This window comes from Fringilla coelebs (assembly GCF_963513975.1).
Source record: "Fringilla coelebs genome assembly, chromosome: 5".
NCBI lineage: Eukaryota > Metazoa > Chordata > Aves > Passeriformes > Fringillidae > Fringilla > Fringilla coelebs.
In genome coordinates this window covers 72,479,026-72,505,784 of record NC_140033.1, presented here as the reverse complement: position 1 = coordinate 72,505,784, position 26,759 = coordinate 72,479,026, and the positions used below count along the sequence as shown (strand labels likewise).

Sequence of the window (26,759 nt, the reverse complement as noted above, 5' to 3'; positions counted from 1 at the left end):
AAATAAAACAAGGACCTGCAAAGCCAAACAGCATTACAAACTGGTACATTTTAAATGAACAACAAGAAAACAGAAGCCACAGTGATCAAAGCCTCCCACCTCCTCTCTGTGGTGGATGACACCTTCGCTGGGAGCACACCACCACCTCTAACCCCACACCTGCAAAAGGAATTAATTTCAAAAAGAATACAGACCAAAGAGAACCATATCAAAACAAATTAGCAACAGACCCCTCATCCTGCTGTGGTCAGGCAGGAGAGGCAGGGATGCTCACAGTTGCTAAGATTCAGGGGGAAAAAAGACAAAACAAAACCAATCCTCCCCCCACCCCTCAAAAAAACCCCCCAAAAACGACAACAACAAAAAAAACCCAGCTGTTGAATACTTTAGAGGAAAGAAGTCCAAAGACCTTGAAAGAAAGAGATTTCAAACAGCTTGGACAACTGGCAGGGGGCTAAGAAATTCCTTTTCAAAAAACACCTGTGCTTTCTCTGCCTTTGGATATCTCTATGCAGCCTAGGCAGATTTCTCACTAGGAGAGGCAGCAAGCACAGCCTAGGAATATGCAAAGATAATGTGCCCTGCATTTATGTACAGATACACACAACTGCAACAGAAAGGGCAAAATGTGTTTGTTACTGCAGCCATGACCTGCTTGACAATTTGTTTTTCCAAACTAATAGCTTGTAGAAGGAAAACCATCAATACAAAGCTCATCTGTCTTTAATGTTTGCACGCTATTGAAAACATCCCAGATCACTAAAATCAAAATGAATTTACACTCAATCCTGCTGGATATCTTTATGTTTCACCTCCTTTTAGCAGCAAGATGAAATCTAATCAGCAGCTGCAGAAACTGGAGGCAGTTTCAGGTACTCTAGGGAATGCTGAAAGCCAACACACAATTCAGTAAATACTGCACTCAGAGAAGGATGTGTTTAATTCTTGTACCCCATCCATGATCCCACATGAGAGAACATCTCCTGGGAATGGCTGGAATTGCTGCAGCCAGGCCCTTTTTCAGCTGCAGGTCATGCCAAAGAGACCCAGGCTCAGCTCCTGACCTTGCACCAAACTTTCTCTGTGACTCTGAGCAAGCCCTTCCTTACCTGAGCATGGCCACTAACAGCCCTGTGAAGCTGCCCTAAAATGGCACCAAATATCAACCCTAGTGCTCTGCACAAGAGCACATGGCTCAGAAAGCCAAGGGTCACCCTTTGTCTCAACTCCCTGACAAAACTGGGGCCAGACAACCTTCCCCCAGGAAAAGGGTTTGTTCCATGCTGGGGACACACCAGACATGTCTGTGGAACTGCGTGGCAACACCAACATTTGCAGCCCTTTAGCTTTAGGAACTCCTACTGATGTTGTATGTTTCTCTCTCTATATATATATAGATATATCCATATATACACACCCATACTGGCCCTACCTATTTATTATATTTGCTGCTGAATGCAGAAGAGTGCTGAAGAAGTATTCAGCCCCCCTTGGTGCACAGACTTCAGATCCTATTCCTGCTTCACACCAGCAGAAGTGAAACCACCATCAGGACCAGAACTGGGGCCAAATTGCTGGCAGGCACAATGAACCACTAATTGCTGGATTCATTAGTAAGACTCATAGTTTGTCCCCATGAGATGCTGAATACTTTCAGCTCCTTTTAAAACCTTGCATCTTAGAAATTAAAATTAACAACAGCAAACTAGTATTTTTGTTACACTGTAGAGACTCAGCAGGAATTTGAAGTCAGATCACAGGAAAGCTAAAATTCCATTATGTCAAATTAGGCAGATTTTTATCTACCCCTTCCCTGTGAGTTCTGGAGAACATGCATGCAACCACACACAATAGCTACTCCATGCTGCTCCTCAAGCCTAAACAATTGGTTAAAATAGTTTTTGTAATGCTGACAACTGCCTCACAAAATACCTTTAAAACCCCCAGCACCACACTATTAAGACCAACCTATTCTTTTCAGGCATAAAACAAATGTCTATTGAAGAACACATCCAGATGCATTTCCATCACTCAGCCAGAGCACTTCTACCTCCCAGAAGCTGACGCTGTCAGAGATGGAAAGAGAGACAGGGAGAGAGGAGACCTCCAGTGCACCTACTGGCTTCACTGAAGGCAGAGAATCCAGCTCTGGCTCATCTCCAGGAGGTTCAGCTGTGTCAAAGGTTACCCACGAGCTATTTCTTGATGATTTATAGCTGATGCCTACTGATCTTTTATTTTAATGATGACTTCAGTACAGATGTTAAGACATTCTTTGTCCTCACAGAAGTGTATGAGAGGGAAGTTGACATCTTAGAAAACGAATTCTAAGAGACTGATTTGCTTTTTCTGAACAGGGCCAGCTCTGGGCAGTTTTCATATCTTATCCATAAGAAAAAAAAAAAAGAAAAAAAAAAGGGAAAAAAGCCCCCTTCACCCTTTTCTCCTATGCCAAAGCTGCTGTGTTTCTGTGACTTATTCTGGGCACAAATCCTAGAGCACTGACCCAATGTGTATGTCACCAGTTAATTACCATCAAGACAGGACACTGGGGCACTTGGAAAGCACAAGATAATTTTATCTCCTCACCAGTAATAACACATATTCACCCAGCACCATTTGCTCTGCTGGAGCCCAGAGAGGGGCACAAAGGGAGTCCCAAAGACCCCATCGAGGGAATCCTGGCAGCCTGAGCCCCCTCACTGGGGTGGGGAACAGCAGCACAGGACACAGCACATTCCAGATGCCCCAGTGCTGAGAGCTGTGCGAGTGTGAGACGCTTTAACCTCCACACCCATCCGTGTGAGTGTGCACAAGGGCTGGGGGGATGCGTGTGCTGCACTTTCCTCACCCCAAATTTGGTCTGGGCCTTAAAGAAAATGTTGAAGGAAAAGACTATCCACTCATTTGGGACAAATAATAAGCAAATTGAGATAAATTCATTAATTTCAGGGTTTTAATTGCCAACTCTATTTCCTGTGGACATCTGAAACTAGAAGGAGAGTAGCCAGAAAATAAAAGAAGATCATTTCAGAGAAGACTAAGAGTATTGGAAATAAGCACAAAAAGGAGTCATTCTGATCTGCAAGCAAAGCAGAAAAAACCCAAGAGTTTAGATTAGCAGAGCTCAAGACTGACCAAGGCAACCAACAAGTTAAATTCAAAATATATTAACTTACAGCTGTAACCTGAAGCCTATACAGCTCCTAGCATGGCTAAAGATAAAAATAATCAGTGACCTGGAATGACTGCTCTCCCTGAGAGAGCCACCTTTGCAAAGAAAGAAATTCCCAAGAACCCACACAGCAAAAACGCTCTCCAGGATTGCTACAGGCACGTGTTTTCTGCTAATTGTACACTGAATTAAAGCTGCTTTACTGACCCTGTCACTGCATTTATGGTGCAGTGCTTTCTCTGGAGCATCCCGGAGAGGATAAATGCACCTGGGAAGTGCCCTTGGGAGAGCACTCTGTGCCCAATCTGCATGGGGTGTCAGGCTGGGTTTGGGCTGTGGAACTGCAGTGACACAGCTCTGTGGCTGCAGTGGTGGCTGCAGTGGTGGCTGCAGTGGTGGCTGCAGTGACACAGCTCTGTGGCTGCAGTGACACAGCTCAGCGTGGCTGCAGTGTGGCTGCAATGACACAGCTCTGTGGCTGCAGTGGTGGCTGCAGTGGTGGCTGCAGTGGTGGCTGCAGTGGTGGCTGCAGTGGTGGCTGCAGTGTGGCTGCAGTGGTGGCTGCAGTGACACAGCTCAGTGTGGCTGCAGTGGTGGCTGCAGTGTGGCTGCAGTGGTGGCTGCAGTGGTGGCTGCAGTGTGGCTGCAGTGACACAGCTCAGTGTGGCTGCAGTGGTGGCTGCAATGACACAGCTCTGTGGCTGCAGTGGTGGCTGCAGTGTGGCTGCAGTGGTGGCTGCAGTGTGGCTGCAGTGTGGCTGCAGTGACACAGCTCAGTGTGGCTGCAGTGGTGGCTGCAATGACACAGCTCTGTGGCTGCAGTGGTGGCTGCAGTGTGGCTGCAGTGACACAGCTCTGTGGCTGCAGTGGTGGCTGCAGTGGTGGCTGCAGTGGTGGCTGCAGTGTGGCTGCAATGACACAGCTCTGTGGCTGCAGTGCTGGCTGCAGTGCTGGCTGCAGTGGTGGCTGCAGTGACACAGCTCAGTGTGGCTGCAGTGGTGGCTGCAATGACACAGCTCTGTGGCTGCAGTGGTGGCTGCAGTGTGGCTGCAGTGACACAGCTCTGTGGCTGCAGTGGTGGCTGCAGTGGTGGCTGCAGTGGTGGCTGCAGTGACACAGCTCAGTGTGGCTGCAGTGTGGCTGCAGTGACACAGCTCTGTGGCTGCAGTGGTGGCTGCAGTGGTGGCTGCAGTGGTGGCTGCAGTGGTGGCTGCAGTGACACAGCTCAGTGTGGCTGCAGTGTGGCTGCAGTGGTGGCTGCAGTGGTGGCTGCAGTGTGGCTGCAGTGTGGCTGCAGTGACACAGCTCAGTGTGGCTGCAGTGACACAGCTCTGTGGCTGCAGTGTGGCTGCACTCACACAGCTCAGCGTGGCTGATGCTGACTGAGATGTCACTGCCTGGCACAGCAGCTGGGAGAGCCCGGACAGACTGCTGGGCTCCATCCACAAACACACACACACACAGGTCCCCAACACAGCAGCACAGCCCCTGGGTGCTGGCACAGCCACCAGGAAAGCTGGATGACATATGAAATACCTCAATATGAAATACCTCAAAAGTTAAAACACTTCTGTAACATCAGGACTCTAAATTGAAAAAGTCTCTCTGTGCTGCTCCCATGGTCTTCCCCTCCAAGGTACTCAGAAATCTTTTATCTAACACTTTATTCCTAATATCTTTTTTGTTTTACCAGTTCTGGCACTAGCTTATCTTTTCTTCAAAAGCAGCAAGGAAAAATGTACCAACTTGAAATGAAACAAAGAGAAGCTGAACTCATTCACTAGCACAAAATGTACACACTGGAATCCACACTCTGACAGCATTAATGGATGAGGACACGCGACCAAGAGGGAAATTTTAAACCAGTTTCATATGGTAGCTCCTGTCTCATCAGCTTGTCTGCCTCTGATGTTCTCTGGATACTCCTGAATTTTCTCTCTGGACACTACTGAAACACTTTTACTGGGAGATTCTACACTAGAAAGTCTAATTCTGCCGTGAGGTACTTATGTCTTAGCAGAATTGTCAAGATGAAATCTTCTATCATTTGAGACTGAAAATTAATCCCACTTTAATAAGAAAGTAACTCATAGATTAATTTTCTTAGCTGCTTTCTAAGCCTTTGAGATACATTTATACCAATCTCTAAGTTTCAGGCATGACAACACGAAGATTTTTGTTTAAATGAGATTCTTACACGCTCACAAGACTTCAGGACCTTGGACCTTAAGGAGGCTCCATTATAAAATCAAAACACACAGCCACCCTGCTTTGAAAAATATGTGTACTCTAAAGTGATGCTTTCCACATAATGTCTCTGAATCCCTCTTTTGCAACAGCTCATTTTACTCTGACCAATTCAAACTGCATTCTGCACAACACGTGTAGTTCTGAGAAACCTGAGTGAAACACTTGCCAAGCGCTTCATGTAAATCTAAAGTTAATACTAATCCAAAAGAAACCGTCTTGTTGAATTTGAAAAGAAAACTGATTTTTCCACTCTGCTGCTATATTTTGCTTCTCCTCAGATATCCACAGCTAGCAGGGATTAGAGTTAGAATGTTTCAGATTAAAATATTTTTGGAGCTCCCTTGTTAGGTGATTATCATTCAGGAATCCTTCCCGCACAACGCGTTTCCCTGCTGCTTACTTTGAGCTGCATTCTGTCAGAGCATGTCAAGGGGAGCTAATTTCAAATCCAGCATGCAGCATGGATACAAACCCTTGTGCAGACAAAACAAGCAGCTTCTGTCAGACTGATCACACTGGGACTTCATTCCACCACCTCAGAAATTCCCTGCCTGTGCTGAAAGGAGCTGTACACGAGGTGTGGGGTGGCTCTGCTGCTGCCACTACACACTCCTGCCACCAGAGCCTCTGCACTTTCCTTTTGGCCACTGACACACAGGGACATGCTCAAACACACGGTCTGGAGCTGCCAAAGGGAAGATTTAACTCCTGACAGGATGTACCTGGTTCCTCTCTGGAATTATCTGGGACAGTGAGAGTTCTCTGCTTGGTGCCAAGCTGCCCCTAATCCCTGAGACAGGTACACTGCTACTGCCATCACCTGCACAAGCCTGGGCTCCTGGATAAACACATCCCTGCTTCAGAGACTCTTAACAGCCCAGAGTCTAAAAAATCTCTGGAATAGAGGATAACCTTTAACAAGAATTCCACACTCTGAAGGAAAGGATACATTAACGTGATATTGGCTAACTCCCCGGTTTGTTATCCATATTTAACTTTGAGCTAATATTGGCTCCCCATCTTTTCAGGGCTGCCACACTCAGCAGCCCACAGGGAAGAATGAACTTCATGTATTCCTCCTCATGGCTGGTTCCCCTTCTTCAGCATAAAGACCTTCTACTAAATATTTTTAAACTCTCCCTACAGACCAAGGCCACCCAAATTCAAGGAGTATCAGCAAAAACCACGGCACCCAGAAAAATCAAATTTTTTCTCTGTTGCATTATGCAGCTCCAGATTGCAGCTCTCCTAAAGCCCTTTAATGCTATTTTTAGGACTTTGTGGACAACTGGCACCATCAGCTCAACAGCTCTCTCAGTGGCATTAACAAACCCTTGACTCTGTGACACTGTTTTCTCATTGGGGACCAATCCAGTCTCCTCTGCTCTTTCTCATCCCAGCTCTTTGTTCCACCTGAGAGAAGAAGGGCAGCTCTGCCAGGAAAGCTTCTGGGAAGTTAATGCTCAGGTGTTTCTGAGGAGCCTGACAGGTAGCAGGGTCAGACACCGAGCAGGTCCCAGCAGCCCTGAGCACGGAGGGGCTCTGGAAACACCTCCTGGGAGCCCCAGTGCCCGCTGCAACAAATACCTGGGTGCTCAGCAGGAATGGGATCACTGACACAAAACCCATGAGAGCCGCTGCCTGCTGCCCTCCCCAGCAGTGAGATTTATTTACCCCAGGTTCAGAAGGCACTGACAGCAAAGAACAGCACCAAAAGGACACACTGCCTGGTTTCACCCCTGGCTTTGCACCTCTGCTGCTCCCTCTGGTTCCTGAGGACCTCTCTCTCAGGAATAAAGCAGTCTTGCTCAATACTTGTGTATCTCACTTCTGCTTTGCCATCAGAGATTTTGGAGGGTTTTTCCCCTTTTTTATTGTATTTTCCTCTGAGTTTTCACTGTAAGAAGTGCCAGCTGAGCCTGACAAGGGTTAATGGCCTGGCAGCTCTGCTGGTGAGGCCAAGGGATCAGGGAAGAGGAGCTGTGGGCAGCTCATCCTAGGAGCCCCTCCACATATCTAATTTATTTTTAGGCAAGTAAGGAGGGCTGTTAGACAGCAGAATGCTGTGCAAGGCCCGGCTGCTGCTGTTTAGATGCTGCTATTAACATTGCTTTTATTGTTTGGAGCCCATTTGCTCTTTTAGAAAAGCACCTTAAGAAGTTCCATTAATACTCATCATTTCTCTGTGCTCCAGCAAATGGTTTAAAAAGTCATTGTTTGTATGCCTGCATGTCAGATACAGGCAGGAGAGCAAGGAAGAGGAAAACAACTTCAAAGATTCTGTCACCAGCTCCCATTTTACTATTTAGGATCAAAAGCATGGGCAGCAAAGGAGAGAGGCTCCCAGGTAAAGAGATTATTACCCACGAGATGGGCAGGGAGACTGAAGAAAGAGCCCAGCACAGATGGGTTTGCAGCTCCCTACTCATCACTGCCTCTGCACTGTAAGCCTTCCCTTGATTACCTCACAGCTATTTCTGACCTGTCTGAGGCTCTGGCAAGGGACTGGGAAGTGCAATCACTGGAAATGGTTTGGATGTACTGATGTGTAATATTCTAGTGCTAATTGTTATTCCGGTGCTGAAAAGATTAATAGATTAATTTAGCCAGGATTTATTTTTTAAATCAGTGACATATGAAGAATTGTGTCCAGCCTGGAAACTCTCAAAAATAGAAGAGCTTGCAAATGCTGGGGATAAAAGTTGTGTAAATATAGCCCAGTGTTTTACCAGGGATGCTGTGTCTTGCATCACTTGGGTGAGAACTGCTGTCCTTTGTTCTAAAATACCTCAGTACTCTACTGAGATGAGGATGCCTGAATTTCCTGTTGCTGGGCCAGGCATTCAGCAGCTGCTGAGCTCTGCAGCCACTGAACAGGACAAGGACTGCCATCAGTACCTGGAGCCTAACATGTGCTGTTCCAGACAGGTTCCTCTTCTCTGCTTTTCAGGGATAAGAATTTGTCCCCCTCCAACACAATCACGCCCTTTGATCACCTGTACACAGGCATTTTGTCAATTTAAATTAGATGCTTTCCATTTCACCAGGCTCCTCCACACTCAGTCATGTGGCAAGTGAGTGATGCAGCTGTGCACATAATGGGGACTAATGTTTCCCCAAGATCTCCCCAGGACAAAATTCCACATTCTGCACTACCATATGAAAGGGAGACATGAGAGAAAGGGAGACAAATGCACCCAACTTAACAGGGCTGCTGAGGGTAGTCATTGAAAATGAAGTTCAAGTCAACAATTTGCCTGAAATAGAATCAGAAATATCACAGAGACGAGTTTCATGGGCCTTTTTCTTCTTTCCTCCAGACAAGGAAATAAGGAAAAGGAATTTCCTTTTTTTTTCCCCTGCTATATTTTTATAAAGAAAGCTTTCCTACCAAAACTAGGTTATAACATCAGTTATAGCTGGGACAGGAAAATCCTCAGCCAGCTCCCCACAGCTCCCTCACCTTTCCTACCAACACAGCCTGTGGTGTGTCTGAGTTAAAATGCCCATTTCCAAAGGCTCTCACTCTTCATTTCCCCCTGGTCTCCCGTGGACCTGCTAAGAAGGCCAGCAGTGTCTGCAGCCCCTGCCCTTCCCAGGATTAGGATGGAGCAGACACCCCTCCAGAAGGGAAGGAGGTCTTCTGCAGAGACTCTGGCCCCCTCAAGGCCCATCTGCACAAGCACTAGAACTTTCAAAGGCCATTGAATTGTTGCCTACAGGTGACATGAAGAAAATTCCCTTTGGTGATCAGATAATGTGAAACTAAAGCACCCTCTCAGTTAAAGACTCAGATCGATATTTCCCTGAATACTGCAGCTGAGGAGAAGCTGACTGTGTGCATCCAGCTGCTCCTGCTGCCTCTGCCTTGGCTGAAACACATTTCCTCTGCTTGTCACAACTCCCAGGTGCTACTGCAGAGCATCACTGCCAGAGGTATTTGGATACAACAAAAAAAAATTGATTTGGACAACCTGTGCGCTCTTGTCATTGATGGAGACACAAGTGGGAGTAGGGTTAGGGCTGAGGCCACAGCAAGGTTAAAAAAGAAGTGCCCAGGAACTCTCTGCTGTCACATTTCACACTGAATCGCTCCTGGTTTACAGCAGATGCTACAGACAATGCACTCTGCTCCATTTAACGGGGGAATGTTTGGCTACATTTACAACCTGCACTGAAAACTCACTCCAGAACTACTGCGCTTGAAAGGTCACATGGAAAGGGCCAGAATATTGCAGCATGCAGGCACTAGATGCTGTATTTACCCATGCCACATTAAAAGCCAGACACAAAGGCAGGAATCAGCAGGGCCCTGACCATTTCCAAGCGGGGGTGACGCTGCTGTCCTCACGCAGGTATGCAGCACCTGATCTGAAGGCACTGAAGGCGCTGAAGGCTGGAGCTGCTGTCCTTATGCAGGGTATAAAGCACCTGATCTGAAGGTACTGAGGGCTGGAGCTGTTCTCATGCAGGTATAAAACACCTGACCTGAAGGCTGGAGCTGTTCTCCTCATGCAGGTATAAAACACCTGATCTGAAGGCACTGAGGGCTGGAGCTGCTGTCCTTGTGCAGGGTATAAAGCACCTGATCTGAAGGCACTGAGGGCTGGAGCTGTTCTCATGCAGGTATAAAGCACCTGATCTGAAGGCTGGAGCTGTTCTCCTCGTGCAGGTATAAAACACCTGATCTGAAGGCACTGAGGGCTATCAGGTGGGAGCCCTGGCAGCACGGCACAGGTCACAGTTCAGACAAACAGAGTGCCCACAACACTGCTCTATTTGACCTTGTGCATGGCCCTGTGCAAGCTGGAGGCTTGGCAGAACCTGGAGGAGGGCAGGGCAGCCGTTCTGCCGGTCCTCACCTGCACCCCTGCCCAGCAGGGCAGCACCGGCACCGCCCAGGCAGGGCGTGCTAAGGCAGACTTGGAGCTGCAGCCCAGCCTGGCAAAGCCCAGCTGGCTGCCTGGCTGGGGAGGAGGCTGGGATGGGGATGGCACACCGGCTGTGCCCGGCACCCCGAGGAGCCGTGCCGAGATCCGTTTCCGCAGGACGCGCGCCTCTCCTTGGACAGCCTCCACCAGCCCCGCTACTTCCATGGCTCTGCTGGCAGGAGCTGCTCCTTGGAAGGAGGAGCAGCCCCAGCTCGGATCCTCGGCAGCCCTGCCGGAGTGCGTGCAGCAGGCAGCACGGCAGCCCCTCTGCGGGCTCCTCGGGGCAGAGCCCGGGCAGGACGGGCGCCTCGGGTCACCGCTGCCGCGGGAGAGCGGGCAGCCTGCGCTCCGACACCGCACCGAGAACAGCCCTGCCAAAACAGGAGCTGCCAAGGTCTTAGAGGAGTTTCAGGGATGTTTTCAAGTCTTACTAGATTTAAAGGATGATCCTTGGCAAACTCCCCCTGATGCTTCTCAGCATTTCTAGAGCCAACAGTTGTTCCATCTGCTGCTGAGGCTGACTTTGAAGAATCCTTGCAAAGAGCAGCACGCTAACTTTAACACCACGCAAGAGAAGAAAATGCCACAGCTTTTCAGAAGTGACCTAGATGTTTGCCAGTAGCTTGACACACTCTCAGGTAAGGCTGTCTCCTTGTCTCCAAACACTCGAGGGTATTACCAAAGCTGTGCCAGTGTAAACTGTGGGCTGAAAACAGAGATTCGGTAAACAGCATCTACTGAAGCTATTCTAAGGCATTAACTACTCCTCTGTGGAGGTCTGTACAGTAAGAGTGAGAGAGATCACCACAAAGTAATTCAGGAACCAAATTGCTTATGGGGATTTAAAAAAAATAAATTAAAAAAGTCTGTGAAACAAGACGTATTCCCTGACGACAGTTAGAAAAAATTACATATAAAAAAATCAGCAAAGAAAATAAACTTTTGGAGCTCTTGAACACAAACAAGCTTTGAAAAAGCAAAGAAAGGTCCACACAGACACCAAGGAAGGTGTTTAGCTCCAACACATAAGCCTCAGTTTCTGCCATTATGATGGATTTGCCAATGTGTTTTGTGAGCCAGGCCACTGCACTGTTGTGTGAGCCCTATTCTAATTACTGGGGGCTCTAGAAAGGTTTCTTTCCCGTTTAGTATGATAAATAACTGTGCTCCCAGGCTGGGTTCACAGCTCAGAGCAGCACTGGCACAGCAGCCCAGGCAGGTCAGGTGCCCCGAGTGCAGCTCCCACCTCGCTGCTGCCGAGGACAGACAGAGGGATGTGTCTGTCACACCCCATTACCATTAGAACAGAGCCTTGTTCTTTTATCCCAGCTGAACTCCCGGCTCTCTCAGCAGGAATGCTAAGTGAAATCAATGTCTGGGATTTCCAGGCTGAGCTGGGAGGTCACAGCCACTCTATCATTTCTCAGCATTATCCCTTCTCCTTCCCTCGTGCTCTCTCCCAGCCTCCAACTGGCACACAGCAGATTGAAAACAGCATGCAGCACAGGACCTACTCTGCACAATTTTACAGCCTTTTGGAGCCCCCTTCCTTTCCTTCTGGCCCACTTTTTTAGCTTATTTTTGCCCCCCCCCCCCCATTTTGCAAAGTAAGTTCTGTTTGTCTCCTACGGAGCTGCAAGCCAAAGGCACTGGAATGCCTGAAATCATGAAAAAGCAATAAAACAAAGCAGAGAACAGAGCTGATCCTGACAGCTGCCAGTAAAAATGGTTATGCCTGATGTTACCAGCAGATATGGCAGGCCTTGGAATCTTGCAATTGCCACAAAATCCACACTGTGCCCCTCAGATCTCCTGAGAAACTCTCCTGCTGCACAGGAGAAGCAAATTCAACCCCGAGACTTTAAGTGTAGGAGATCTACAAGCTGCCAGACACACACAAGACCCCCCCCTTTCCCCACCTGGCAAAATGCACAAACTGGGTGACCAAACACTTTTTAGAAACCCCAAAGATCTACAATCAGGTATTGCACAGCTTGGTGATTTCTTGCTCCAAGCGGCCAAGCCAAGGAAAAGCCACAGGAAGTCAGAGACTCTACAGTAAGGAGAGAGAAAAGAGATGACCTAGAGCTTGATTCATCTGCACAGCAGCTTTCCAGCCATGCCTCTCATTCCCTGAACATGGATCTCACTGGGCTGACAATGGTATTATTTATTTGTCTGGTTATTTTTAATCTGTGCTGCTTTACTGTGAGGGTACCAACAAGACACCACAGTCAATTCAGGGAATCTTTCCTGACGTGACAGAGGACGTGGACAGCACGCTGGAGGGCACTAACAAAAAGGAAGGACACATTTTTCACATTTTTTACCCAGCTCTTGCTGTCACCCACAGAGGACTGCTTTGTCCCTGCATTCCTCAGCTGAATTCCTCCCAGATGTGTTAACAGGGTCCTCCCCTTGCAGGGCACATCCCGAGCCCCGGGTACAGTACCTTGCTCTTGGGAGGAGGGCTGGTTGTGCTCTTGTCTGTGTGGATGCTGGTGGGGGACACGGCAGCACCAAGGCTCCCCTGGGCAATGCCAGGGATCTTGCCTCCAGGAGACACCTGCATGGCAGCCAGCTGGGCAGCATACAACTGCTGAGAGACAAACAGAGAGGAGAGATCATGGGCTGGGGAGGCACAGAAACCACCAACACATCCATCAGTCCATAAAGCACCTTCCCAAAACCCCTCCCACGGCAGAGGAGGCGCTTTCCCTGCAACGGCATTTTTTATTTAGCACGTGTGTGTTGAAGACATGAATTGTACTCCTCACTTCTGTGACTCATCCTCACCACCAGGAGTGTCCCAGCCCCCCTGTGTGCCCAGGGGCTAGGACAGGCCCTGCTGATCCCCCTGGCCTGCCTGGGCTGCGGCACATCCTTCCCTTCCTGGGACAGCCCAGGCACAGCAGCATCCCACAGCAACTGCCCCAGCCCTGGGAAGCTGCTGGGTGCGATGGGCTCTGTGCTCCAGCCCAGGTCTTTCACTTGCTGTCTTTTTCCTCTTTTCCCCCAGGCTGTCCCAGGGAATGCCAACATTTTATTTAGTAGTTACTGCAGGAGTCCGCTCTCAGTTGAGTTGTGGGGAACCACCAGAGTCAATATAAACATACACATATATTGATAGGTGAATAAAGTGCTGTCCAGTAATTATTAGAAGCCCCAGTTAATTCTAAGAAACCTTTCCGTGATAGATGCACAGACCCAATAAGCACTGGGAAGGAATTTTTCCACACAACAGCCCAGAAGAAAGCCTTATTTTCAGGTGAAAACATGGAATGTGTGAAATTTCAAATGTATGCTTTACTCTTGTTTCAGGGATGGGCATACCTGAAGAGAATGAAACACACAGTATGCTGTGGAGTAACCTGGAAGAGGGGTGAAACAAAATCTATAAAGCCTTCATTCATGCTTTTTAAAACCCTGTCCTCCTGTTATCAGATTCAACATCTCACCTCAATGCGATTTATTTTGAGAATTAAAACCAAACATTCAATAAAAATTTATAAAAGGTCCCTTGTTAGAGTCCTCTCTTAAAAGTCTCTGTCTGCAACACAAACCAACTATTCTACAGAAGGAGCAGTATCAGGCCCAGCTCTCAAAGGAAAAGCATGTGTTTGTGAAATTGCAAGGGTCTGAAACCTGTCTAACCAGGAAGATTGCTCCTATTTCAAAAAAGGGAAAGAAATACACAACACATGGCACATTTCTTTAAGTTTCACTAGTTTTGAGCTTTTGCACTGTTGAACCTGTCTATTCATTTTTAAATATTTCAGGACATCTCCAGCTTATACCCAAAGAAAGGCCGTGATGTGACCAAGTGCTGTGAAACAAGAGGGATAAATGACAATAATTTGTGCATCCATCTAATGGACAAACTGAACTCCAACCAAAGAACATTTCTACCCCTGCTTCTCTAATGGCATCAGATTTCAGAACAATCAATAAACCTCTGCAGAAATATTAAACTATCATCTAAAATACATCTAAAACCATGCAATATTGCGAATGGGCAGGGGAGAGGAAACATAATCCTTTAGCTATAAACAAACAATAGATGTTACTTTTTAATTGCTATTTCAGGAGCCCAATTCTGCCTTCTTGAAGAAGTATTATCTTTTTAAATTCAGAATATTGCACTTACTTATTATCCATAGCAAAACTAAACCTGCCCAAAGCTGTAGTGCTTCACTGATGGCAAGGGGATGCCTTGGCCACAGTAAAGCAGTCAGGACCCTATAGATAAAAATCCTTGTATCCTACACAGTCATGAAACCAAGGGTAGGGTATAAGGACTTTTTATCTCTAGGACTTTTTATCTATAGGGTCTTGACTGCTTTACTGTGGCCAAGGCATCCCCTTGCCATCAGTGAAGCACTACAGCTTTGGCAGGCTTAGTTTTGCTATATATAATAAATAAGGGCAATATTCTGAAGTTCAAAAAATACATAATACTTCTTTAGGAAGGCAGAATTGGGCTGCTGAGAAAGCAATTAAAAAGTAACATCTATTGTTTGTTTGTTTGGAACTAAATGATTATGTTTCCTCTCCCCTGCCCATGTGCAATATTGCATGTTTTGTTAATCTCTTCTCATTAACCTCTTATGAAAATCTGCAAGGAAGCAAAATCATCAGAACAAAAGCACAATTTGATACACTTTAAAATAAGCAGGAGGTATTGTTAATTTTTTAATGCTGCCCCTCTATTTTTAAGGTATCAAACCAAAAACCCCTTTCTCCCTAGGTCACCACCAAAACCATTTATAATTCTTCCAATACACTGAGCAGGAATATGCATCTGAACTGTCTGGATGGGCCAGTTCTGAGAGCTCTTGGCTGCATGACTGCAGCACACCAACAGCAGAGCCCTGAGGTGAGGCCAGCCTCGGAAACTTTCCCCTTGGGCATTGTTGTTGCACGTTAACAATGCTCATTACTGCTCCGAGGGCACACTAAAAATGAGTTCTTGTTCTATTAATACAGAAAATGAGAATGAGATTTAATGGCGATTTTCAAAAGGGGTGAACAAAGTGCCAGCAATTACACAGGCAGGAACAGTTGATTCAAGCACCTATAGGCATTTGGATTACAGTATTATCTCTTATTAAAATATTTTTATTAGTGAACAGTGGAGATTAAGAGCTGTTCATAAAAAAAACACAGCGAGAGACAGGTGGCAGTGGGAACTGAATTGGGTACTGCAATAAATTTGTTTCTGATAAAGAGGTTTTGCCGTGATGATACCACAGTGATGAATTTCCAAACCACAGTCCCTGAGTGTCTGAACTGATGGCTGATCCACCACTTCCATTTCTTTGTCATTCTGAGACCCATCATTAAAAATACACACATGAATGGCCTTGCTCTTTGTTTTTGTTTTTTTTTTTGTTTGTTTTGCATAATCAGGGGTGGGAGGGGGGAATGGTATAAAATGAGACTCACTCAGAATACATGAATTTCATTTTTCTTTACCTCAAATTTATGCTTACATAAGGCCTGAAAACTTAGATTAAGGCAAAAAGAATTTTGCAATTTTGCCTAATTTTGAATCTGCTCAGGTGTTTTTTCAGTTGAAAAGGAAAAAAGAATTCACTGAAGACAAACATCTGATGTACATCCTACTGTGAGACAGGTTTTTAAATTACTGGCAATACAGATAAAAGCTACAGAAATTAGAATTAAAGTTGCACTCATTAGTGATTGGTAGCAATGCTTGCTAGATATCCTACCAAAAAAAGTTCTTTATTTACATATTTGAAATGCCAGATTTTATTTTTGTCTGAGTTTCCTTCAAAGATTGTTAGTCAAACATTTCAAAGGGACAGGGAAATTATACATCCAAACTTCAGCAAAGGCTTGTAAGTGCTCCTTGCTTGCATCCAATGGGGGATTGTCAGAAAACAAAGATAATATTTGAACACAAGGACAGCAGGCTCCTTTAAAAACTCACCAGAGAACACATTGCAAGGTGAATTTGCTAGCTTCCACTTTGGGGTAATTTCAGATAACAACAACGGGGCTCAGGATCCTGAGATGCACTGAACAGTATTTCAGTTTATTTGGGGATTTATTTTATTTTGGTTTGTTCCACACAGTGCTGAACACAGCTGAGAGCGATTCCTGCTCCACCTCACACCTGCCTTTATCCCAAACAATTCCCACAGGGAGCTGCCCTGTCCCAGGGCTGAGGTGTGCAGACCCTCTGGGGCAAAGGACCTTGTCTGCACTGAAGGTTCCTTTAATCACCAAGCAAAAACCAGCAAGCTGCATGAATTCACCCCAAAATGTGAACCACACACATGAGACTAGAGAAACCGGGCTTAACACAGAAAAGCTGCCCTGCTCCTTCCCATGGCCTCAACACCCTGCTGCCTTCCTTGGAAACTCCCATCCTGGCTAGTCTCTGCATTTAGCCAAAGAGAAGAAGGCAGGTAAATACATCATGTATCAAGGAACAATAATAATTATTAGAAATTTGGGACTGGGCCAGTTAATAGATAATTAATGTACTGCTTCTAATCATGGAGCGTTGGTGACACGTGGAGCAGCTACCTAGAGAAATTCTGACTCGTGATGCTTCAGTCAAGATCAGATGTGTTCCATGAAGGTGAACTTTAAACAAGATTTATTGTGCTCAGTAATACTTTACATCTTGTTCTGTCAGACTAGACAACATAATAGTCTCCCCAGCCTTAAAAAAACCCTGAGACTTAGAAGGAAACGTTGAGGAAAACAAGTTCTCATTAGAAAAAACTGTGCAGCATTCACAAAGAGAACAAGGCTCCACTTGTACCCAGGCACAGCCTCAGTGACCACCACCCCTCTCACGTTAGAAAAACATCACTGCTGGAGGCAGTGACCACGAGGCTCCCCAAAACAGGGCTCTGCTGGCTGATCTCTGGGCTCCAGGCTGCAGCCCCTGCCCCTGAGAACAACCCCCTGCAGTCACCCGGCCAAAACAACGCTTGCTTTGACTCTGGAGGAGTGAAGGAAGCAAAACGTGCACGTGCAACTTAGGGCAGCTCTGAGTTTTGTTAGAAACTGGTGTCACTTTGATGGGGAGGACACATTTGAACCAAAGTACAACTCTGTATTTGCAGGAGCTTCTGTGGCAAGGACACCAACTCTAACGCCCTGAAATGTGAAGAAAAGCAGCTTTCCTTGAACAGCAGTCCTCAATTGTGCCAGTGGATAACTCTGTTCAGCTCTTAGCAAGGTGAGAGGCAGCACCCACGACACGAGTGACAGCCCCCGGTGACACAGGACGAGCGAAGGGAACTCCTGATTAGAGCCCAGACCTGGCGGCTCCTCTGTCCCAGCCTGAGCGAGAAGACAGTCCTTCTGCAGGATGGAACTGCAGGAACTCATCAAGGGACACTTCCCATCAGAGACCAACAGATCTGTGAGTCTCTGGGATAAAATATCATTGCAAACCGCGGATTTCAGATTGTCTGCTCCTCACCAGTAAAGAGATTTTAACTGGAAAACTGCCCAAGTGGCCTACATACTCATCCATACCATGTTCACACCATGTGACACTAATTGAAATCGAGTGACTACATGGAATGCAATTGGAGAGGAAATTTGATAATGTCTTCTGGAAAAAGCCTGTTGGATGAAATGCTGCAGATAAAGCGTCCCCTTCTAGGAAAGTAATTAATATTGTACGTGTTCTAAAATATTAAAAAAAAACAAGCTGGCAACAATTTATTCCTTTAGTTTGCTGTGCAGCACCAGAATGTCATGTATTCTTGCTGCCACTATTATTAATATTTCCATGCAATGGACCCTCTAATGTCAGGAAGAATGGCCACAGGTTGTCTTTAAAGCCAGGACACCTCTTACAGCCTGGGGACACAGGGCAGAGCCAGACTGGGGCAGTGCCAGCAGGCACCAGCAGCTCAGGAGGGGCAGCTTCTGTGAGCTGCCTCCCTTCACCAGGAGCTCCTCCAGGGCTCAGGACAGAGCTGACTGCTCTGCAATGAAGTGTCTGAGTGAAGGTTCCACTGCTGCTGCTCCAGCACAGCTCTGCACATCAGCAGCTCCGAGTCACTCAAGGAACAGACATTTCACTCCTTACAAAAATCCCCACCACAGCCTTTTTGTTTACCACAGGTATGCTTCCCAGGAGCTCTGGCTTTTTATACATATATCCAGATTTTTGGCAACTAGCTCAGCACACCTGACTCAAGTAAGTATAATTTTTCATTTGAGAGACCAAAATTCTCTGAGTGGCCTTTTGACAAAACACTTATTTCATATTGCATTGCCTGACTTGACTGGTACTGTACAAAATCATTCACTGTTATCCATTAAGTGACCAGAGTAGTTAACAAGCAAGCAGTGCCAGCAGAATTACTGTAAATAAGGTTCTCTATATTTCAGATTGCTGAGCTATAATTAAGGCGTTTCACTATTTTACACACATTTCCTTAAGCAACTCTTTCTCCAGTTTTTATTTATAGATTTTCTGTTTGCATTTTAAGTTGTTGTATTCAACAGGGAATTAAGTCAGGGAAAATCTGTGCCTGCTTTAGGACTGATACTGAATTAATTACTCCAAATCTGAATACTCCGTGTCTCCTGAAGTTAAGTGCAGAGCTTGTAGTGGAAAGATTAAGGTCAACTGCATTTCTTATTTTGAGAACAAGGATTTGCTGACTTGAATGCTGATATGGTATCACGTTCCTATATATTGATTATATTCTGAGATTCCTTGGGGACTTGTCCCTCTTCTCCGGGCATGAAGCAGTGAAACAGGTATCTGCACTCAGCCTGCTCTAGGAACTTTTTCTTGAAAAGTGAGTCCTAAAATATGAAGTCTCTCTTCAAAGTAGCAAGGAGATGGTAATCACCTAGCAGAAGCAGCAATGCCAAATTAGTTTGTTGGAGGGGAAAAGCAACAGATGTAAAACTCGCACTTGGACACTTTCTGCCCCCCTATAGTTGAATCTTTATCTGTTAACTCTGGTATCAAACAGTCAAATGAGGAACATTTTCTTTCCTGTTTTTCTTTTAACACTAAGAGCATTCTTGAACCTTAAGTATCCTGCAGTTGTATCCAACGTCCTTGGAGGGATAAATTAACATTGTTCCTCATTTATCTGACACATCCAGGAGTTCAGTGACATCTGCTCAGCTCACTCAAACTTAATTTGCTCTTTGATCTGAGCTGTACTGCGTGGCCACAGGGTCTGGATGCAGTGCAGGAGTGACACATGCCCAGGCCAGCACAAGCAGGGCTGCTCTCCCCCAGCCTGGCAGAGGAAGGAGTGTGTGTTTGTGCCTTGAAGGGGAGCTCAGCACTGTGTCTGAGCTGCTCCACCGTGCCCAGCCTCCCTGGGAAGAGCCCAGAAAGGAGGAAGCACAGGTAGAATACTGAAAGGCAGAGGCCAGGGATGGACAGACCATCCAAGCTGCAGAAGAAAATGGGCTTGCTCTGAGAGCTAAACCAAACCAAATTGATTTCTACAATAGTTCTGAAGAGATTTTTTTTCTGTTTCCCATTTTCCTTAGCAAGAAGTACGAATAGAATGTGACACAGCATCTTTATTCGGCTGAGTAAGTTATTTTATATTATTTTATTTTATTTTTGGAGTGGAGAAAGTAGAGCAAGGTTATTATTTTGGGGGAGAAGCATGTCACTCCTACAGTGTAACCTTCCCAGTTTATGAGTTTCTGTGCCACAGAAAATTTTCAAATACATTCAACTAAATTGACCTCTCCTGTAACTTGGGGGTGCTGGGGCCTGGGAGGGGGCAGGCTGCACAGAGGAGATGTTGGAGTAGGGGAGTGCCATTGTTTGAACACAGGCTTGCTGAGAGAGCAGGAAGCTCTCCATTAATGTAATTATTTTGGAGTCTGCTTCATTAGAGGAGAGTCCCTCTTTCACAAAATGAAGTAACAGAACCAATAGCTGTTCGATTTCTTATTCTTTGATTTTATGATAAAATGGGTGTGCTCTGTAAAACTGCCCCTCCAGTGGAGCCCATAAAACTCCAGAGAGCCTGGAACCTCTGTGAAGCTTTGGCAAACTTCTCAGGAAATAACATAAGAAGATGTTTTTTGGTTCATCTCACTATTTCCATGCTTACACTGATGTAATGGGAACAGTGACACTTTCCATACTCCATTAGGACATGGACAGAGGTTCAGTCTTTAATTCTTGCAGAATTTGTTCCCTCAAAGTGGTCTCAGCAAACATCTGAAATCCCTGAGGATTCAGTTTGTGCCTCCCACCACCAGAAACCGCAGCCAGTAGGGTCCAGTCCCACTGCAAGGCCAGGCTGCAGCCCGTGCACAGGATCTCCCTCCAGGGCTCCTCTTGGCACCTCTGCACTGGAGCCTTGGGGAGCTGCAGGCACAGCAAGGGCACTGAAAGCCAAAGGGAATTTCATCTTCACCCTTCATCATGTCCCTCTCCTGCTGTGCACTCACAAGGAGAGCCAGAGCTGAACTCTGGAGCTCTGCAGGGCTGCTCTGGTGCCACCAGTCCACAAGGACAGCCAGGGATGGCTGGAGCTTCTGTCCCCAGCATCAGTCCAGCCAGGGAAATGCAACCTCCTCCACATTCCTCCCACTGACCCATATCATCCCAGCTCATCTGGGTTACTGCCACCAGCTTTTTCTTCACAGAGAAAAGCAAGGCACCATTCTTCCCAAGAATATTTCTCTGAACCTCAGAGAAAGAAAACACAATTCTCATCTCCCTTGCTGTGCCTGTGCTGGTGGCACAGCAGAATCAATGTGGATATTGTTTCCCCACAGTGATGGGGTTTTGTTCCCTGCCCTGTCAGGGCCAGGTGTGTGTGAGTGTGTCAGGACAGTCACTGACAGGCACGAGATTCTGGGCAGTGTGTGCAGAGCTGAGTGCTGGGCAGATTCAGTTTGGATGCAATGTAGCATAGTGTAATATAATATAGAGTGATATAGTATAATAAAGTAATTAATTAGCCTTCTCCCACCATCCCTCCCTGCCACGGGGCCATCCTGTCTCCACAGGTCACCCTAAGGAAGGGCCCCCTCTGCTCTGCCTCCTCAGCACTCTGCTCCTGGGACTAGACAAGGGGGAAGGCACAAACTCACCCCTCTGAATTCTGGTTCTTGAGGAAAAAAGGATCATTTTGGTCATTCACTGCCAGCAGGGCCACGAGCTGCCATTTACCTCCCAAAGAATCCCACGTATTCCACAGTAACCACATTAACACTGATTAACTAGCAACAAGCTCTATAAACCATCAGTACATCTGATCCATCCCTGATTATTTATTAAATTGGCTTTCACAACTTTTTTTGAGGCACTGAGTAAACTGGGAAAAAAAAAGAAAAAGAAAAATAAAAGAAAATAGACTCCTGAGTGAAAACAGTGCTTTTTGAAATCTGCCCTCCATACCAATTTCCAATATGGAAATTTGTAACAGAAAGATGGATCTGCTTGTACAAAACCATTAAATACTGAAATTATCTTAGGAGACATTTTTCAATTGTTAATAATACAGCTAGGTTATAAAAAGAGCTAATCCATATCTTTGAATTGTTCATCTGGAAATTTGGATTAGGAGGAAAAAACCCCAGCAATTTTCATGTTTTATAATGAAGTATCAAAACACGAAACTCTTTTCAATCCAAAAAAATGAGTCAAAATTGATGTAAAAGCACATTTTAAATTGCTTCTGGCTGAGTAGCTGTCTACAAAGCAGAAGGGGTGGGAGCACCAAAGAGTTTGCAATGGAAACACCAAGAAGCTTTTACTGCAGTCACACCAACAAGAGCTGCTATCATGAAGTAATAACATCCTCCAGAAATCTTTGTTTATTACCTCATTCCCAAAGCCATCTCGTTTCACTTGAGTTCCTTGGGCCTGAGGATGGGGTTAATGAGCGAGGAGGTGTCTGAGTGGGTGTGAATTAGAGGCACTCTCAAATAGAAGCTATTTGAACAGTTCTGTGTTTAATTCAGTCTGGAACTCAGTAATTTATATTTTTTTTCAGGTGAAATGCTCACACATTCCAAGGCTAAGAGTGACTTTGGCAAAGCACAGACAATACCTAGACTTCCTCATTATTATTATTATTATGGACTATTGGAGAGGAACTCCACTTGTGCTCCTCTGCCACCTCCAGCACTCTGCCCACAAGTCTGGCAGAGGTGGAATGCTCCTGCTCTCCTTTCCTGAGCTCAGAGGCTGTCCTCTGAGCCTTTCCAGGGGCTGTGACAGAAGCACCACTGCTGGCTGCAGTCCCCCAGCCCTGGCTCCAGCAGCCCCCTGCAGATGTTCCAACATCTGCCTGCAGGTGATGCGCAGCCTGTCGGACGGGCCCTTGGGGCTGCTCAGGGTGGCTGCAGAGGGAGGTGAGCAGCACCCCTGGCCCCCTCAGTGTCCAGCTGGTAACCTGACCTCCCTCCCACACTGGGATGGCGAGCAGGGACTCTCCCTGCCTCCCTCCTCAGGGCAGCAATGCCTTCCCCACAGTCCCTTCCTTGCCAATGATCAGGGACGGGCAATCCAGAACAATCCAGAAGAGGGAAGGTCTCTGCCTGCTGTTGTTTACATCTGGAACATTCCTGCCATGGAACTTTTCTGTGACAAACAGCAGCACTGCCCCAGCGTGGGAGGCAGCAATGAACACTGCAGCCCTCCATTACGCAGGGACGCTCCTTGTTTGTGCCAAAGTCAGCAACTGCAAAACATCTCTCAGCTTCTCCAGCTCACAGCCCAGCACAGGCCTCTGCTCAGTGATCACATTCAGCACAGGAAAAGCCAGGGCTACAGCAGCAGAGAGCACTTGCCAGGATCACAGCCACGACAGGCAATCCTCACCCTCACCATCCACACTCCTGTGGGTATTTGAGAACATCACCATCAGGATCTCTGACAGCTGCCCAAAGTCATCTGGTGTGCAATGGGAAGAACGTGGCTATGGAAGCACAGGGAAGCAATGCCCTGGGAGCAGCACCATGGGATCCCCACACCTCCCAGAGATGGAAAACTCCACTGACACAGGGAGCTGGGAGTCCCCTCTGACCCCTGCTCCATGGCCAGCCCAAATTCCAACTGCTCCAGCTGCAGAGGCAGCTGGTCCTGCTGCTCCATGCCCCTGCAGCCACCACAGAAATATTCTGACTTTATGGTCTACCATTACTAGCTTACTGACTGGGATTACCCAGGAAAATGAAAAAGGAGCCACAGTAGAAAAGGGACATGAAGTGGGAACAGTCTGAGCTGGTAACCCTCATCTTGCTGTATAAAAACTGGAATGGAACTTGCAATGTTATGCCAGATGATTTATACATGTTAGGCATCCATGGCTAAAGGTTATCCTCATCCCAGCATCCTGAATAAAAAAAAAAGGGAAAAAGTAGCTAGTCTGTGCTCAGCACACCTATGTAATTGTTAAAAAAATGATACCTGTCCTCTCTGTATCTCATGGCAAACACACATTTCCCTTTTTCTTGTTGTACAAGGCTGATGGAGAGAGGCTTTGTCTCCCTCAGTCTCCAGTGGGCAAGGCACAGAGCTGCACCTTCAGGGTACACCACGTGGGGAAGGGCACACAGCTCCCCAAAGCTGCCTGCAAACTCCTCTGGCTTTGTGTGGAGAACATATATGTTAACATAGAGTGGGGTGTGAACCCAAGGAAAATGAAGACAAACACTGACAGCTGGCCAATGCTGCCCTTCTTTACTGTGTTTGCCTCAAATATAGTATGTTTGTAAGAATGTGTGAAACTCTTCTGAAAATAACGGTTCAGCTCCGCTTTAACAAGCAAGGGAACACACAACTCACAGTCCTCCTCAGAAGGGTCTGATTTACTGAAATTCACCGAGAGGCATCAGCAGATTTCCAGGAGGAGCTACAAGCCTGACTTAGTCAATATCCTGGGAATCTTGGAACCCGTGTATTTCATTGGATGGTTTTTCTCACATGGCCAAGGTCACAGAGCTTTTATTTAATAATTCACTTTTCATTTTTATCTCCAGCCTAAGGTCTCCCAAAGAACCAGACTGGTGCTGGTCGCACACCCAGGAGTTTCTCTCAGCAGTGGCTGTTCCCACCCTGCACAAGGACACTGAGCAGCTCCTTTTCCCAGCCAGCCAGGCTGTGGCAGAGGGAGCCCTTGGCTCCTCAGCCCAGCAGGGACTGGCAGCCTGTCTGTCTGTCTGTCTGTCTGCCTGCCTCATCCTCCTCCCAGGGAAACTGGAGAAGGAGATTCACACCCCCAGCGTACCAGGGACATATGCTGCAGGGCCCATCCCCAACTAAGGGAGAGCAATTCTGGTGAGCTGGATCTCTGTCCTTCAAACACACTTCTGTTCTGCAACTCCAGGCCCTGACCTCAATATTTAATGTACTGCAAGCACAGGGAGGGTCCACTGGAGCTTTCAGCTGCAGGAGGAGGAACTTTGACTGAAAGACAACAGTCATCCTGAAGGGCCCTTTGCCTTCATTTATTGTGTGAGAGGATTATACTGATTTTAATGAGCTTAGGATAAGCAACATCCTAGAGAATGCACGTCACAGATTTCCTCATGACATTGGAAATATCTTACCAAATTATTATTATTATTGGAAATATCTTACCAAATTATTATGATTATTGGAAATGTATTACCAAATTAACTGGAATAATTCTAATAATAATAAATAAAATAAAATTATACATAATATATTATAATAATAAAAAGAATAACTAATAATTATAAATGTATATTATAATTATATAAACATCTTAATATATTTAATATATAGAATAATTATTATGTTATAATACTTGTAGTATTATGTTATGATAGTTACATTATAATACTTATATTACTATATGATACTATTTAATAAATAGTATAATATATATAATGATATAAATGTATTTATAATCACAAATTTATCTTTATAATTATAATAAAATGTCTCCCTCAGAGCCATTGTTGTTGCAGATGTCCCCTCCCAGCTCTGGAGACCCCTGACCCTCCGTGCAGCGGGGCCCTGCCCAGCTGGGAGCTGTGTGCCCACCCAGGCTGGCAGCAGGCGGGGGATGCTCGGGGCCAGTCCAAGGTGTCCCTGCAGAGCTGGCACTGCCCTGCCCAGAGCCCATGGTCACTGTGCCCTGTCCCCTGAGTGCCCCGGGGCACAGGGACCCCCAGACGGGCTCTGCTCCCCCAGGAGCTGCCCCAGCGTCCCCTCCCGCCTCCCTGGCACCCCGAGTCCCCAGCCCAGCCGTCACTCTCGGCACCAGGCAGAGATGGATGGGACACACCAAGCCCAACCTAAGTGACCTTTGGATGTGACAAGATTTTTAGGTCAGTCCTGCTAAATGGAAGCCGTGGTGGATGGAGGCTCGCCTCAGGGTGAAATTTCCAGTGAATTTATTATCTCCCAATGCCCTTTGGACTGCTTCCCACCATCAAACACCATGGCAGCATTCAGAACAGGAAGAAATACATTAACTGGAATCTGATCGTTTTAAAAGGTTACAGCTGCCCAAATATAATTTAATTTCATACTTGCCCTTTGAGGGTTTGGTGTATATTTTCATTTTATGACTGCAAATGATAAAGCTCTTAAGATTCCAGGCAATAAAAAGGAAAAGGGGGGAGAAAGTGTTTTAAGGGTTGGACGTCTCTTCAGTTCATAGTCAACGAGGAAAGTGACAAATCAGCTTTTCTAAAAAAATGGAACATTTCCTCAGTTTGTAGTAGTCATTTCTCTCCACACTTGCTGGGGAACAATACCTTTTAGTGAAAACAAACCTGTAATGCCACCCAGTGTGGTGTGAAAGAAGCATTTGCTGGGCAAGCATCTCCCCATCCTACATCCCTGAAGGACTTGCTCCAGAGGAGCAATGAAGGGGAGGCGAAAGAAAATAATCTGAGGGAACTCTTGCGAAACAAATGAAAGCAATCAGACTCGAGAAATGCTTAAATCCAACCAGAACACTGTGAGTTTGAACTGGGTAGGCCATGGCTTTTTCTCTTCATAGAAAGTTAGAAGTTAGAATCTCTTCTAACTTCTTTCTGAGCTCAGGTTATGCACACATCTCCCCGTGCCCACACAGCAGGGTAAGGATCAGGATAAAAACCCTGCTTTTGGGGCAGGGCAGCTTGGAGCCCCACAGCTGTGTGATTGCAAACCCTGCTTTTGGGGCAGGGCAGCCTGGTTGGAGCCCCACAGCTGTGTGATGACAAAATCCTGCAGAACAAGTGTGCAGAAAGGACACCCAAGTGCACAATGTGCTGGGAAATGCTGCTCACTCTCTTTTCCCCACTGTAAGTGAAAGAAGCACTGAAACTCAAATGTGCCACCCAAATGTGACCTGGGCTGGAGGCAGGAGAGGCCAAGCACATGTGTCTTTCAGTGTATCCCAAGCAAACTGTGTCACCAAATGAGCACCAGCTCACCATCA

General features: G+C 46.4%; 1 protein-coding gene across 5 annotated transcripts in view; it reads right to left on the bottom strand.

Moving 5' to 3' along the window:
* Window positions 1-26,759, bottom strand: part of SOX5 (SRY-box transcription factor 5) — a gene marked incomplete at its 5' end in the record, with an annotated part of 282,823 nt that overhangs the window by 37,336 nt on the left and 218,728 nt on the right. For all 5 annotated transcript variants that reach the window (XM_084206503.1, XM_084206502.1, XM_084206504.1 and 2 more), the window contains one exon: window positions 12,809-12,955. In XM_084206503.1, coding sequence (XP_084062629.1) covers window positions 12,809-12,955 — 147 coding nt within the window. The remainder of the gene's footprint in view (window positions 1-12,808; window positions 12,956-26,759) is intronic.